This window comes from Gavialis gangeticus, unplaced genomic scaffold (genome assembly GCF_001723915.1).
Source record: "Gavialis gangeticus isolate Ggan-Ray unplaced genomic scaffold, GavGan_comp1, whole genome shotgun sequence".
Classification (NCBI taxonomy): Eukaryota; Metazoa; Chordata; order Crocodylia; family Gavialidae; genus Gavialis; species Gavialis gangeticus.
This window is the reverse complement of record NW_017729024.1, coordinates 91,525,098-91,542,287: the sequence shown is the minus strand read 5'-3', so window position 1 is coordinate 91,542,287 and position 17,190 is coordinate 91,525,098. Positions and strand designations below refer to the sequence as shown.

The 17,190-nt window shown below is 41.1% G+C and overlaps 1 protein-coding gene across 2 annotated transcripts in view; it reads left to right on the top strand.

Moving 5' to 3' along the window:
* NTRK2 (neurotrophic receptor tyrosine kinase 2) overlaps positions 1-17,190 on the top strand; it is a 358,528-nt gene that overhangs the window by 254,780 nt on the left and 86,558 nt on the right. For both annotated transcript variants that reach the window (XR_002097350.1, XM_019517383.1), the window contains 2 exons: positions 5,413-5,585; positions 8,651-8,885. Coding sequence is in view for 1 of the 2 variants with exons in the window: in XM_019517383.1 (XP_019372928.1) it covers positions 5,413-5,585; positions 8,651-8,885 (408 nt within the window). In the remaining variant the exon portion in view is untranslated. The remainder of the gene's footprint in view (positions 1-5,412; positions 5,586-8,650; positions 8,886-17,190) is intronic.

Sequence of the window (17,190 nt, the reverse complement as noted above, 5' to 3'; positions counted from 1 at the left end):
CCGCTCAGTGCTGTGGAAAGGAAGGGAGGCCTGCTCTAGTGCCCCCTGGCTTCTAGCCTGAGCCATTACAGACATGTGCCTGCCTGTCTGGGATGTCTGTGCAGTTACAAAGTGATGTAGCCTAGCCAGGTTAGACTAGCCTGCAAAGATTGAATCAATTCAGGCTTTTTGAATGTCTTTCCCTAGCCTAAGAAGGGAAGTCACTTCAGATGCTGCTTAAATTCTGCATTTCCACTCCCTCTCTTTAATGCTGCCTGTCACTGCAGCTCATGGTAAAGAATACTTAAGACTGTGAGGGAAAGCTTTCTCCGTAGATTAAGGCAACAGTTTTGTCACTTTATAGCATCACTGCTAATACAGGGTTTTTTGAAAACGGATGCTTGGCATGGTCCTTTATAAGCGTCTGATTAATAGCCAAGGAAGGACAATAAATCCTTATTTTCATGGCATAAACTAACACCTGAGTGGATAAGAAAGAACTTCTTTGAATAGATTATTCTCTACATGCCCATTTTGGAATTCTAACACCTTTCCTGTGAAATATCTTTTGATGGATATTGTCAATCAGGGAACACTGTGCTAAGCAGGCTAATATTTTGATCAAATATGGCAGTCCCTGTGTCCCTATTAAAATGAGCTCTTTCCCTCCTTACAAATTAGAGAATACAGTCCTGCTCGCATTAACATCAAAGGCGAAAATACCTATTGACTGCACTGGAAGCAAGATTGTGTAGCCAATGAAACTGGCTAAGCTAGGTTCCCTGATTGATAGCAATATTCCTAGCATTCAGAGAGGTGAATAATTTAGAGGAATGAGTCCATCTCAGGAGGATTTAGGAAGCAAAGAAGCTGAGCAAGCTGGCCCAGGGGTGAGCATCTTCTCACCTGTGTGGAATTATTGTCAGATCTTCTTTTCATTCGTTGGAGGCTTGTCTGGATCTTTGACATGCCTTCTGCTGGTTGCCTGGCAACCATAACAGTATTGTGCATGCATGTTAAGAAATCGCTGTAATTTCACCTTATAAAAGGAATTGGGTCTGACTCAAAATATAGCATTTTCTTTTTTGAATTGACAAATATTTTATATATTTACATTGCTAATGAAAATTGTATAGAAGACAAGCAATTCAGAAAAAATCTAGGTGTCCATAAAATCAGGCATAATGCACACAAACTGTGTTTCCCATATTTGAAAAAATCACAACTAAGCAATTAGGTTTATTTTGGGTGGTGCCAGGCCTACTAAAACTACCATGTGTTCTCATATACAACACACATGTAAGAGACAGCTGATAGAAATTGCAGTACATATTATATGCAGGAAATATGGTAAGAGCAGTTAATGGGCAAAAGCAAAAGTAAAATCTGTGTGGGACTCACAGGGAGCAGAACAGTGATCAGTCGTGGCTCCCTGCCTGCTGCTACTCAGGGCCCTGCTACACATACAAATAAAGCTGAATAGAAACCAGCTATAGAGTTGTTACACATTTTCAAACACTAACTTTATGACTGGCTTAGCTGGATAGTCATTCTGGTCATGTGCTAATTACTTTACATGTGTGGCTGGTGTAAATTTATTGTGGAATTAACCAGATAATTACTTTGCACTTGTGGCCAGTCTTACTTTGGATATGTGACTGGTCTAAATTTATTACATTATTATCAGTTAATTGCATAATATATGTAACGTGTAGCAGGGACCTCAGTTATTTACTACAAGGAAAACTCTTTTTTAACTCATTCTGCCTCTCAAAGTCAAGATGCATACTTTATTCTGGCGTGTGTTGTATGTGAGTAAGTATGGTATTTTTGCGGGGCCAAATCATGTTCCCCAAAAGGTTTACATGAGATTTAAGTGGTGCTTAGGACTTCAGGGGCAAAAGCAAACGTGTATGACATTTTCACCCAAAGTGAGTTAATGGGTCCCTTGCTGCAGGGCAAATTTCAATTAGTATTTGGAGTCGTGTTCCCCTGCAGGCTATGTTGCTGCTACACAGAAGCTACCACAGACTTTAAGTTACAGTAGGCTTCATAATCATTGCCCTGGAATTGAGGCCTTGGGCACAGTCTTGAATTCATCTGATTGTGCCTGAGTCAGATGGAAGACATTTCTGTAGTGTACAAGTCTGTGTCTGTGTCCTGGTCCTGCATCCAGGACAGTGGAACACAACTTGTCTCATTTTGTGGATTTTTGCTCCATTTAGAAATTCTGACCATTCGGTGTTCACAAGTACAACATTTTCAAATGAAAATTGAGAGTTTTCATGTAATCAGATCTTTTCAGCTCAGAGAGATGTTTAATCTGTATCATACTTTTCCTTAAATTCAGTACTTTGCTAGGAATAGGAAAGGAAGGAGAACACTATTAATAAGGAAAATAAGGATGCGGTGAAAGTCCAGTGCACTGTGAAGGACATGCATCTTTAGAGGTGCATTATTAACTCTGTTAATTTTGATAATGAAAGCCCAAATCCTTCTGTCCTCATTCAGAAGGTAAATCCTCTCTTCCTTGTTTTGGTGGGCAGACATTACAGCAATGCAGGATGGAGTAGGAAACCAAGAGCTCTTGCAGTTGGTTCTGTTCTCCCTGTGCACCATGGAGTACAGAACTATGGGCAGTTTCCAAGCTGCTGGGTGATTGGGGCTTAAGTTGTACTAAAGGAGAGGAAAAGATGTGGTCAGTGCTCCAATAACTCCTACCTGTAATGAGGCTGGGCACAATGAAACGGGGGAGGGAGGGTTCTGTAATAGCCACTGATCTGCCCAAGGGGAAGATTCCTGCTCCTCCAGTTACCATGGACCATCTCTGCAAGAAGCCCATATTCTCGGAATACATTCAGGGATAAGAAAGTTGTCTTAGTTCTTACTGAGACCAACCAAACAAAACTGCTATTGACTTTGATAGGAATTTTGCTTTCAGGGATTTGGTCTGTTTGTCAGTAATGACAATTAATACATCTTTATTTCCTTTTCTGTGAGACACTTTTGTCCTGTGCCCCCCACCCCTTCACTGTGACAGCAAGCCTAATACTATGTATTTTTCTATGTAAAATGTGCTTGCTTATTATCTAAGCTACATGGAGAAACACAATGAAATTGGGCATAAGACTTCTGGAAGACCACTGCTTAGTAGAAACTCTCAGGTTTCAGCAATTTACCCAATGAAAGTTTTAGGCCATTATTCATTGTACTGTGTTTGACAGAAAAATTGCCATAGCAACTGCTGTACCATATGATAGTTTTGCTGTTTCTCTGCAATAAAAAACACTTTCTGCAATATACAATATGTCATCTTCCCAGAGCAAAGCTGTCAGCAGTTTTGCAGACTTTCTGGGGAAAGTTATTTGTTGAGAGAGAGAACATACATCCCACCCAATTTCAATTTTAAAGTTATTCTCACATTTGCTTCCTTTTAAAAGCTATTTTTACAATGAACTATTTTTACAGAACCGTTATAGGTAAAAATTAGTCAAATGGTTAGAAGCCAAGGAAACCAACTTTGAACACAGTTGCCTCTGTCATTCTATGACGGAGTGTAGACTAGACTTTGACTGTGTTTCTAGACAGTTAGTCCCCTAACATGGTTGCATTCGGACATGGTTGGATAGAGCCTAAGCTTATCTTGATACAAGGGAATGTAAAGACTAGCTCAGCCACTAAACACCATATTACACCATATTGTTGGTAAAATCTGTGGAAGGGAAACACACAGGAGTTATTAGTGAGGTAATAGAAGAACATGTCAAGGGCCCATGGAATCTGAAGACTGTGGAATCCATGCAGAAAGGAGTACCCAACTTTGTAGTGTATTGAAGTTGCTGTCCAGTTGTCCCCATTCCATGTACCCTCTGCATCTGGTCCTGATTATGATAGTTGTTTGCTTCTGGAGACATAGATTAAATATTCACAAGTGAAATATGTTCGGTCTTTGGTGGTTATATTTAAGTCCTCATTCATGCAAGCATTTCACATAATATTAGAAAAGGTGGACATAATTGTCAGTCTCTGTTACTGAAGAAAAGCCCTGAACAAAAACAGTGACATTAACAGAGCTCTTAGAAGAAAGAAGCTTGCATAGGATCAGCCCGCCTATTAGTCTGTTACTTCCTTTACTCCCTACTTTCCTTATGAACACTAACAATAGCATGGCAAAATGTTCAGTAAACCTTCCCTTTTTTTATTGCAAGCAGTTACTGTATTTGTGCCACATCCTCTTTCTCATTGATTCTAATTGCAATGTAGAACATGGCCACCAGATTCTAGGAATGTTATATATTTTATGCACAGGTCAACCAATTGTAATTATGTTGCATTTTTAACAATATGATATAAACAACTAATACTTATTTACTTTATGTGAGATTTAACCTCTTATGGCAAATAATTCATTTTCTTATAAACAGCAATGTGGGGAAGGAACATCTCCATGCCCAAAGTGCCAAGGCTTCCTTTTAATCCAGTTTTGACATACTTCCCATTAAAGAAAAGCATGCAAAATCTAAAAATGCAAAAGAAAAGGAGATTTTAAAAGATAAGTCTCATACCCTGTCAGCATCCTGCCTCTGTCCTTTGTTTCTATATTGTCTGAACTTCAAAGAGTTATGCATGTGCTTAACTTCAAGCATTTGAACACTGAACTCACAGCAAACATTTAAACAAGGTCCTAGATTGTAAGCTCTGCAGTAGGGACTTGTCCTCCTATACATCTGCCAAATAATACTTCAGGGTCAACAGCCATAAAAATAATAAAAGGATGTAGAGTTTTGCTGAGTATTGCAATACCATCCATCACTTCACAGAACTAACAAAACACGGATTGAAGCTATACAAGATTGGTGTTTAGCACTGGCCAGAACCAGCCCAAGCAGGGTGTTGAGCCCTGCCCCTGCTCCAAACTCACGGACCCTGGACCCAAAGAAGCTGTTGCTGCTATCGGGGGGGGGTTGGTTAGTGAGTGGCTGGACGTGGAGCCACTGCTGCACCCAGCTCCGCAGGGCCCCACAAAGCACAGGGCCCGGTATGGTCACCCCAATTCGCCCCCCCCCCAGGGACAGCCCTGGCACTGGCATAAATGAGAAGAGACTCAGGCCCTTTGTCTACCAATAAGCTCTTCAGAACAAGGATTATCTTTTTATTTTGTGTTACTGTACAGGATCTAGCACAATGGGTTTCTGCTCCAGAACTGGGGTTCCTTAGGCATACCACAATAGAAATAAATAGTAATATAGGATAAAATGTAGCAGAAAAAAATACTGTAAATCATAGGCTTGTATTTGGCCCCAGATTTCATGTTTACAGATCTAAAGCAGCCACAAAAATGTCTTTTTTCTGTCTTTTACACAGTGTAAGATGCTCATCTTTCCCCAATATGTTCTTTTGCTTTTGACATGAATTTTTCTCTTCCATCTCTAGACACTAAAAGACGCTAGTGATAATGCTCGGAAAGACTTCCACCGAGAGGCAGAGTTGCTGACTAATCTACAGCATGACCACATAGTGAAGTTTTATGGAGTTTGCATAGAGGGCGATCCACTCATCATGGTCTTTGAGTATATGAAGCATGGAGATCTCAACAAATTCCTGAGGTATATATATTTTTAAAGCATATTTTCCTATACAGGCAGAGTCACTGATATGCCAATGCTTGAGTGCCACGTTAGCTATCGTTATAGCTGTGATGGTTAGCTATCATAACTAGCATTAAATTAGTTCCAATTTTGTATCCATCCTGCACTGACAGTGACTGACAGTGTAACCATTTGCTACTTCTTTGATAGTTCATAGGAAATGAGTCTGATTTCATACCTATTCCCCATGGGCAAATACTTGCCTTGTAAAAGCAAATGACATTAACTGGCATTTTAGAATGGGGCAGGGAGGATGAACTCTGCTTCACCTATAGTGACTGTCTCCAGCTTCTGGTTTAACTGCCTTGTTAAAACAGAGCTGGGACTTTGAGGTTCAGGAGCTGCCATGCTGGACCTCATTTGTGGATCAACAGAGAACTGTAGCCTCCATCCAGTGTCTTTCAAGAGCATTGAAATCATACAGAATTGCAATTGATGAATTTATTTTCTGGTTAGAAGTTGTTTTATAACTGCTAAGTTCTGAATCCTATATTGGATCTTTTATTTTTTCTTAATCATCCCTTGTATTTAAAACATAAAATTAGTATGCTAGAATAGCTGTTTGACCTGAGTTTAAATTTGTCATTCTTCTCACATTTACCACAGCTTATGCAGCAGATCAACAATATAAATGGCCTATAAGAGAGTATCTATTTCTTACCCTGCAGCGCCACCCACGGCCATCAGGGGAAATCTAATCCAGCATTTAATCAGTCTTGGACCAGACTGAGCGTGGCTGCTTGCTGCAGCATGGTGTTGTGTTTCAGAGCTAGGGTGACATCCTGAAGGTCAAAAACTTCCCTATGCACATCATTCAGGCGTAGGAAGACTGAGGTGGATTAGAAAGAGTTGCAGTGGAAGTTACTGTCTCCTGCAGCTGTGTATTGCTGAAGATAAGGAGTTCATGATTTACAGAGGAAATGAGGTAGATGAACAAGAAGGGTCGAACATTTTTTAAAAAGCAAAAGTTTAATTAGAAAAGAAATATCTTCTCAAGGATGCTGGTGGAGGATGAGTAGTTTTCTAAATTAAGAGAGACTTGCAGCTTCTTGTGTGAGCAGCAGGCTATTAAAAAATCTGTTATGAGGATGCACAATGCTTTTCATTAAGAAATCACATTTAGGGTTAGTCCAGGACTTCACATCCTGCTTTTATTTCTTCAACCACCACCAGTTGCACAATTGCTCAGCTCTGTGACAGAATAGTGCCTTTTCTGCCTAGTGCCAACTGCAATATCAGGGAAATAGCAAACCTTCCTTCATTTATCACCCCGATCTCTCATTTTTTTCCCCCAGGGCATTTTTATAAGGTATTTCTAATAGATAGTTTCCAAACTTGATCTTACAGATTTTATTTAATTTGCAATGCTTTTCCAGACTTTCCTAAGGGCACATTAGGGTTACACATAGTCCATGTGTATCAGAAAAGTGCTTTGGGGTGAGGAAGTGGTTCTTTGGACAAATAATGGTCATCACTGGATGGTTGTTTAAAAATAGGCTTTAAAGAATGAGTAGTAGGGGCAGGCTGTTTGGAAGATCAAATTGATAGGTGCAGAGGGAAAACAATGTTTTTCGAAAAATGAATGGTGCAGGCGGGGGGTGAGGGAGAAGGAATGTGCAGAACATCAAATCATATATTGCATGGGGAATGGGTGGGATAAAATGACCTCCTTAACTTGCCTCAATTTGCTATTAGGGATGAATGGCTAGTAATATTTGCCCTAAAGTAGTGTGTGTCATATATACAATATACGTATGTAGTATATAGCAGTGGTATCTACCTGCCTATCTGTCAAACTAGATTAAATTCTATACTCTTTAGGTAGGCATTATGCCTTCTTTTGTATTTAAGAGCACTTGGGGTAGTTAGCACATTGTAACTTCCTTAAAAATAAATGTACACACACAAGCATGTGTACCTCCCCCCGCCCCACACACACATCTATGAAATTACTCTGAAACTAAATGTGCAGGTATGAGTGCATATAGTTGTCAATGCATGTGCATGTGATTGGGTATGTGTATATATAAAATAAAAGTATCAGATTACTTCAGTGAAGCTATATGTATATCTACATATATGTAGTGCCTGAGAATGGTTTAGTATCAGTAACCTACATAATACAGTAATAATATAATTATTCTGATAGCATTACAGTGAATTATCTGCTTTCTAAATGCAGAAATGAATATAATAGCTGCTCAGAACTGTCTAGGAATATATCCGGTGAGTGGTCGACATCAACTTTTCCTAAGGGTATGCTGTACATCAAAGCTAACCTAGAACTAGTGAAATAAACTTGTTTTTCTCATCTGGCTCTGCTGTGTCAACAGGAATGAGTTTTGTGATCTATGTCTTATCTTGTAAACTATCCTCTGGCAGGCTGATTCACACCAGCCACAAAAGTAGATCAGGGATTAATGGAGCCACTTCCTGTGGTTGGTAGATTAAGGGTGTAAATCTGAAATTGCTCCATTTGTTTCTTTTATTGTTCCCCTGAATACAGTTAGCTTCTTCACCTTAAATAAAAAATGTAAGTGTTTCATGCCATAATTCCCTCTGGAAATCATGGATGGGTTATTGGACATTTAAAAGAACGAAGTAGTGTAGTGCAACAGTGCCTTAGCCATTCATTTCTAGAGGCCTAAACATGAATCTTGACTTCAGTATTCTCATGCTACCAAGGAGTTTGAACATCTGGCGGCCATTGACCAGAAAAGGCCACTGGACTAAAATAGCAGAGGAGTAACAGGTTAGGACTGGGATGTATGGCTGTGAGTCACCCAGTTCCTTATTTTCATGAGCAACATATTCACCTGTTCCCCTTCCCATCCTGACAAAAAAGAAAACAGTGAAGAAAAAACAGGGGAGATGCATAAATTTAGCCAGTCCCTACCTCTCAGATGAATTTAGCCAATTTTGTCATCACCTTTAATGACTCTTTCAGTCCCAGTAATGCCAATTCCCCCATTATTCTGGCTTACAAGTAACGCAGTGCTTCATCATTCTGTATTTCTGTGCAGGGCACATGGACCAGATGCAGTGCTGATGGCTGAAGGTAATCGTCCAGCTGAGTTGACCCAATCCCAGATGCTACATATTGCTCAGCAGATTGCAGCTGGTATGGTTTATTTGGCATCACAGCACTTTGTGCATCGGGATCTTGCCACGCGGAACTGCCTCGTTGGTGAGAACCTGCTGGTGAAGATTGGAGATTTTGGAATGTCCAGAGATGTGTACAGCACTGATTACTACAGGGTAAGTGAATCGGTGCAGTCAGAAGTGGTGGAGATCTTGTTGAACTCTTATCACATGGGTAATGCTGATAACTATTTTTCAGAGGATGATCAAGTCATCATATATCTTAAAGAAACGGATATTAAGAAGGGTGATTTTCATATTTTAGGATTCAGGAAATTTGGATACTCTTAGCAAGAGTAAGATTAGCCTGTCATTTCGTTTACTTGTTCTGGATTTAATTTTCTTAGAAAAAATGATTAAAATGTCTTCTGAGGTTAGAAGCTTGGCAGGTCCACTGGGCTTCAAAAAAAAAGGAAAATCAGCATTAAAGGGGGAGTGATCAAATATGGCTAAACATTTAGATGTTATAGAAATATGCTTAGGGATTGTGAAATGTTTGGATTTGCTTGAGTAGATATAACTTGGAAGCCGCAGCACTGCACCTGGGAAAATGATTTCAGTCAAAAAGAGAGAGAGAAAAACTAAGATAGAAAATTTTACTGGTAATATATTTAGCACCCTAAAAATGCACTACAGTTAGTAATGAGTATTTCCTATCTCAAGCTGGTTGGCATTCAGTTACTGCTTTGTTTTACTCTGGTATTGGTTGCACTTCAGCTGCATGAAGCTATCCCAGTGCATATTGCCTATTCTGACTTATCCAGTTTTCAGTGAAGTCAATGGGAGCTATGCCCAAATATCTAAGGGAAGAATTTGACTCTTGTATATCAATTTGTAAGTTTGTAAAGGCCTTGAAAAATCTTGTGTATATAAGTTGATTGCCATTGTTGTTTTATAGTTTTATTGTTATGTGATAAGTCATATATTTGGCAGCTTTGCTTTTCATCACCATATATAACTATTGTGTGTGGAGCTGAAGAATGAGGACCGGGTTACATGAGATAGCTTGATGTAGCTCCAAGGGCTCAGGGATTCAAGCCATGGCCAAGCTTTTTTACCATGTGAACTCTAGAACCTCATCATGTAATGCTGGACACTGTGCAACCTTAACACGGGTCTCTCTTGCTACTGACAATGAGGCACCTGGTAAACAGAGCAGATGAAGGCTGTCTCTGCCATCTGTGCCTTAACTCAACTGCTGCTTCCGTCCAAGGGAAACTGCTAATTCTTCACAGTTGTTTGTGACAGTCTTGAAAAGAATTTGTTCTTACATCTGGTTGGGCAGGGCAGGGCAGGCTACATTAAAAACCTGTGGTCATATTTATGTTCAATGAGTTGTTTCAATTAACAGCTGAGAAGCACACGTCTTTTTGTTGTATTGTTTTCTTCTGGGCAAAATGTAGAGCTTAGTCAACATCTGAACCAGATTTCTATCACATCTTGTCTTCTGGAAATTTGGCACATCAAGCTATTTCATCATTTTAAGACAAGAATGACATAATTTCTGAACTTGGAAAAAAACATACTGTAGTAATGGCTGGATGTATTTATAACAAGAAGTTTACAGCATGGAACTGAGAGTCAGGACTTCTTGGGTTTCTGCTTCAGTATCTCAAGTAAAAGTCATACTTGAATGTGATTTTGCACAGGCACTGACTTTTATTTTTGCTGGGGCAGGGGGAAGGCCTAAAATGATGGACATGTGGAAAGTTTTACGCATTTCAGGTGACAGCCCTCTTCCCAAGGGGGACCAGGGCCCTCAGGCCCCCACATACTCAGCACCTCTGTGATCTTGTATATGACTCGACTTTACCTGTTGGTAAAATGGGGTCAACTGTACTTACCTCACTTAGAAGGTTGTTATGAGGCTTAAAATGCTTTTAAAAAACTTTGACAAGCTTTGGAAAAAAGGTGTTCTATGTATGTGCAAGGTCTGTTTTTAACGGTGACCACCTTTTCTTGATATTTGTTCAGAATGGGAGACAGGTAGACAAGGATGATTCCAGGTTGTAGAAATCTGTATGGGAAGGTGGTGGGACCTGTTTATGGATCTAATAGCATGAACCTCACATAGGGCAAATCACATAGGCTTTGCACAAGCAGCTCGAACTTCACTGACTCTGATGATAGTCCACCTGCCTACGTTGCATCTGCATTTGCCCTAAGGGCCTTGCATATCTGTACTCCAGCACCCACTGAAGAAAACAGTAGTTTAGGTTGATACTACCCTAGATGGCCTGGGCCTGTAGAGAAATGAGAACAACCTGCAGCTGGGGCCACCGAAGGGATTTTGGCTGAGTCAGCTGAAACTCCTCCTGAAACGTATGTCAAAGCTCCCCCTTTCCCCCAGGTAACACAATGTATTCCCTTTCTCTGTTTTCTTTTCTCTCCCTCTTTTTCTTCCTTTTCCTTTCCCTCTCCCTCATTGAGAGTGTGAGAGCAGTGTGTGAAATAAAGAGAGGAAGAGGGAGAGGGAAAGGGAAGATTAAGGGTGAGTTAGAGAGAGATGGCAATAATATGGATGAGATATGGAGAGAACAAAGAAGGAAGAGTGAATCCATCAAGAAAGGATGAATGAATGAAGGCGCACAGTTTATACATGCTGAGGATGTGATATACACATTTTAAACTTGAGCTAAGTTAGTATTTCATCCTGCACATTTTAAAAGGTGTATTCTTTCATCACCCAAAAGGTCCTTTGGCAAATGCAGAAGATGGACATGGGCTATGTTTAGCTTCTAATCTCTCATTTCAGACTGGTAGCACCTGGGAAATGCTGGTAAGGATCATGGGATTCTGGTCGGCCCTGCTTGGGATATGTATTGCTAAATCGGGATCTGGTCCTGAGAGGAATAGGCCAGTGGTAGATTTGCCAGGCAATTGCCTGGAGAATTGTGGCTATGGCAGTACAAGGTAGTGAAACATCCAGAAATGACAATGGGAAGGCTCTGTCCCCCAGACATAACCGTACATAGTCACATAAGTCTTTTTAACAGTTAAAGCTTAATTTCATGTATGTAAGCTGTTCTTTCCCTGCACCTGGCATTTTTGTCAGCTGCTCACTGGAAGTATTTGTATTACCACAAAATATACTGCAAGAAGTGATTTGGCTGCTCTTTATTAATACAATGGAATTGGTTTACTCTGAGATGACCATCTTGTGTGGTCAATCCATTGAGATTTGAGATTTGACCAAAGATGTCGATTTACTCTCTGCATTTTTGAAGATGAAAGTAGTCCTAAGCTCTTGCTCACCTTCAGATTGTTGATGATATTCTTCATAATGTATCACTGCAGCCACTGAGAAATGCTGCAGAGATGACTTGAAGAGAAACAGCATTGGGGATGCATCTGCTTGAAGAAATTGACTGCGTGAACCTTTATTTATTTATTTGTTTAGGAGTCTGTTAGGGATCTTGGTAGAGGTGGGAGGAGAAGAGATGAAATTTGCTAGTGCAAATGTTAATGAATAATAAAACAGCAACAGTTTTTAAAAAACCAGACCAGATGAGCCTGAGGACATGATGCAATTGTAGCGGCTTTCCCTTCTTACTGCTGCCATCCACCCCAGGCCAAACTAGAACAGCTGACAAGTAATTAGTTTGTTCCTTGTGCCACAAGAGCTCTGCTGACACTCTGGAGAATTGCAGTCCATTTATAGCAGCACATACCTTCGTTTATTTATCTGGAAGAGTTTGAGTTTCTGGATGGTTAGGTGTTTTTATTTGGTTTCTTAATGTCTTTTTTCCCTTGGTCATTTTCTCATTCCTCAAGACATAAGGTTTCCCATCATTCTATCTGATGCCCCAACAGGTTGACTTACCTGCTCTAGTCAGTGGCTTACTATGCCATTTAATCATGGTAATGACAGGTTTTCTGGGTGTTTATTCCTGCACTAGGAGATCCTGTTTCAAACCTTTTTTAGATGTTCACTTGAATTTTGCAGGTGCCCACTCTGCATTTAGCTTTAAAGGTTGGGGGTGGGGCTTGGATACAGTTGATGTTTATAATGGGCAAGAAAACGAAGGGAGGATCAACCCTTCTATTTCCTGAACAAGCTACCAAGGATTTGTTTTAAATGTAAAGCTACTCTTTATCTGTTCAGAGATTGGCAGGCATGATACAGAGACTCTGACCAGTTGGAAGGTCGGGAATTTCCATTGCCTTGTTGGGACCACAGTATAGAGACTCTTCCTAAATTGGGCCTCTGGCTGTATAAATTGTGCCCAACCTTTCGGCTCTGCAGGCCAGATCCATGCCAGGTCAGTGCATGGGGTCTGCCCATGGGTGTGATCCAGCATGCTGGCCCAGCTCCACACACCCGGATTGGGCCATTGACCAGCCTGACCCCATGTACCTGGATCCAGCCACGCAGCAGCCTGAATTCATGCTCAGATCTGGCTGTGTGGCAAACTGACTCTAAGGCTGGGGACAGACATTACACATAAACTGGTTTAAGTGATCAGAAACTGATTTAAACCTGTAACAGAACAGAAGTTCAGTGTACATAAACCAGTTTGAAATGGCTGAAACTAGTTTGAGATAAACATGGTTGAATATAGTATCAGATTTAACTGATTTGGGTCAAACCGGTTTATGCAATGTCTGTCCCAGACCCCTTGCTGGTTTAAGATAAACCAGACTCCCCCAGCATCCTGGCATGCTCTCTGGCCTGATCAGGGCTCTTTGCTCCACAGCAGGGCTGGCCCCTTCCCTCTGCTCCCTGACTGGAGCTCTGGCAAAGACTGCAGATATAGCAGGGTCTCCCTGGCTTGTCTGTGCCCTACTGCCCCCATTGCTGCTTACTGGTCAAGCAGGAAGCCCCCCATCCCTCCCTCCCATTTCCCACAGCATGGACCCCAGCCCCATGGACCCAGGCATGTGGTATGCTAGCTGAAGCTGAGCGGTGTCTTTGTGTGTGAGTATCTCCAATTTCACTGGGATCAGCAGACAGAATGACTGCTTAGGGCTTTTTGGAGCTAATGAACAGGTCAGCTGTCAAGCTGTTTAAGAAGCTGTTTGAACTAATGGAGAGAGGCCATTGTTTTGCTGATGAGGTGATAAACACTGTTATCAGCCCCTTGTTGGCTTGTTCGCATGTCAGTTTGCTGCAGATAGTGTAAAGAAGCAGGGAGAAGGAAATTGAAAAGCTCTGTATCATCTGCAGATGCATACACTGCACACACCCCCTTGCCTCAGAGTGCTAGTCTGAGGCTGGGGCTGGAAATACTCCCATCCCTTGAGCAGCCAGCAGGGAAAAGCCTGGGATGGTGCAGGCAGACCTCCCTAATAAGAAGCCACACTTTCCTTAGCTCAGCACTGTAGAAGGGTATGGAGGGCTGCTCTAGCACCACCCCCCAACTTCTAGCCTGAGCCACTGCAGGCATGTGCCTGAATTTCCTCAGTCCAGAGAGAATGTGTGTCCAGTCACAAACCAGTTCAGCCTAGCCAGGTTAGACTAACCTGCAAAGATTGAATCAATTCAGGCTCAGACTTTTTGAATGTCTGTCCCTAGCCTCAGTGTCTGGATTCAGCTGCATGTTGGCATGATCTGGTGTGCAGGGCCCCTCAGGTCTCCCCACAGATCTGGAGACATGGGAGCGGGGGAGCAGCAATTAATGCTGTCACCACTCCTTCACCACAAAATTTCCAGACTCTTGAAGAGCCCCACACGCTGGACAATGTGGCTCTGTGGGCCAGATCAAGGGTTGAATACCCCTGATCTATATAATAATAAGGTATAGATTGTGGTTAGTTTCTGTGCAGCCATGAGGGAAAAACAGATTTCTTTTTCCCATTTTGCACAGTCTGCTTTGGCCCAGTCAAAACTCCTAACCCTACAGGCTCAGAAAAGCACACAGGCTATAAATGAGTCACTTAACTCCCACTCAGAACCAACTTGCCAAAAGAGGATTAAGATGATGAGAAAGGTGTCACAAAGTACTCCCTTTTTGTAGCAGCACTGAGGCTGGGAGATCTCCAAGGGATGCAGCTCTGCACTTTTTCCTATTAACAGCCTGTACTAAGAGCACTGTCTGGTTAACAAAAGCAGTATTGGTGACGCTGATAGTAGTAACAACACTCATTTAGTAACATGGCATCTCCTTTTTTTCTGGAAAAAAATGGGTTTTTGTTTGTTTGTTTTTGTTTTACATTAGGCATTCAGGCCTTGCCTAGCCTGGTTGTAAATACAGAATAAAAGGGTCAAGAAATAAAAAGCTGACCAAGTAGGAGTGGGAGAGCTCTTTAAACCAGGCTCCAGAGAATTTTTTGTGGTTTTATTTTGTTTGTTCATTTGGTTTGCTTACTTAATCCTCATATTAAATGAACATATTGGACAAAGGATGACTTTGTTAATTCAACCTTCTTAGGGGTCAGTGCTCTTCCAAAATCTCACATAAGTGACAGCAGAGAAGGATGATGAGACTTGGTGTTCATGATGTTTCTGAGCTAAAAATTCCCAGCTTTTTAAAAAATATGCAACTTTCAGGCCTTCCATCTCCAGAACAAAATGAAGCAAGAGTACACACCCTATTAAAAATCCCTTTCTTAAGTCATCTCTTAATTTGAAAATGTTGTAATGCTTAGCAAATACTGTAAGAATAGCTCAGATTCTGATTTTACTTATGCAAGTTCAACCAAAAAAAGGACCCTTAAGAACAGGAGAGTAAGACTAGCTTTTGACAAGTAAAACTAAGTGCAGAATCTGGCCGAGTGTGCATAGTTATTCTATAGAATATGAGCCTAACTTTTAGCATTGTATGATGTTCAGTTTCTAGCAACTGCACATTATGTGCTTTCTGGTGACTATATGCAAAATGTTTGTTAAAGATAATGCTAGCAAAATAATCACCAGAGAGTGAGCTCACTACATCTGTTTTCAGTACAAAGTGCATATTTGTAAAGAAAATTAATGCGTGAGAGCATGATGCTAAAAAGGTAAAAAATAGGTTTATAATTATTTGGGCTGTAACTAGCCAGGATAGCACCACAGTACAAATGTTTACAGCAAGCAGCAAGTGCCTATGTATTCAGTAATGGCAGTAGTGCCAGGCACCTGCAGGTCTCAAATGTCACTACTCAGCAGAATACCTGTGTGGGTGAGTCTGGTGGAGACTATGCTCAGAAAAACAAGAAAGAGTTTGTGAGGCAGCTTGTCAAGGAATCCTCGTAGGTGTGTGTATGGAATTGTCACAGTTTGAAGGCTTTTTATTAGCTGCTATTTTGGCTTCTAATGCTCAGATGAAATTATCCACTTCCCTCTATGGTCTTTTCAGCTCTGCTCCTCTGTCATAGCGCAGTGTGTTCATTGTATGATGTATGAAGGAAGGGGGTGATGAATGGCTCCTATAGTCCTTGAATACACATACCAGTGTGCAGATGGTTTCACACAGCTGGTAATATTCATATATACAGTAAGCAACAGTTTAGGTAGACAGCAATAAATCTGAACTCATTTCCTTGAAGTCAGTAAAGTTTCTCTATATTAGGATTAAAGGTATAACTGGGTCTAAAAGATGATTCTTTGAGCTTTCAGGAGGTCACTGCAGGTCATCAGGAAGTTATTACAAGTGTATGTGTACAAGTGTTAGTCTTATACTTAAGGATTGGCTCTTTAACCTGGAAAAGCGCAGGCTCAGGGGTGATCTGATGGCCACCTATATGTTTATCAGGGGTGACGACCAGGATCTGGGGGAACGTTTGTTCACCAGAGTGCCCAAGGGATGACAAGGTCAAACAGTCATAAACTACTGCGAGACCATTTCAGGCTGGACATAAGGAAGAATTTCTTTACTGTCTGAGCCCCCAAGGTCTGGAACAGCCTGCCATCAGAGGTGGTTCAAGCACCTACATTGAACACCTTCAAGAGCAAATCGGATGCTTATCTTGCTGGGATTCTATGACCTCAGCTGACTTCCTGCCCTTTGGGCGGGGGGCTGGACTCAATGATCTTCCGAGGTCCCTTCCAGCCCTAATGTCTATGAAATCTATGAAACCATGGATTGATGCCTATTCCCATTAACAAATCCAAAAGTAGAATTTGTTGATAGTAGAAAGCATAATTTTTTTTCATTTAATCCCTAGCTTTTTTATCAAAGGAATCATGATTCCATTACCTGCTCTCTAGGGTTCGGTCAAGCTGTATGCCAGGAGTCAAACTCAGCACTAACATAAATGGTCAAAATCTATTGGCATTTATAGAGGTGGCAATGCAGTAATTTATCTCAAATATAGTTTTCCATGTCCTCTTTGTAACTAACAAATTCATAGACTTTGTTAGAATTCTGTCAATTCTCCACTGAGAAAGTGTATACTCATCAGACCATCAGACATGATTGGGCGGTGAATGTCGAGGGCTATAGGCTGTACAGGAGGGACAGGATAGGAAAGAGAGGGGGGGGAGTGGCACTCTATATCAAGG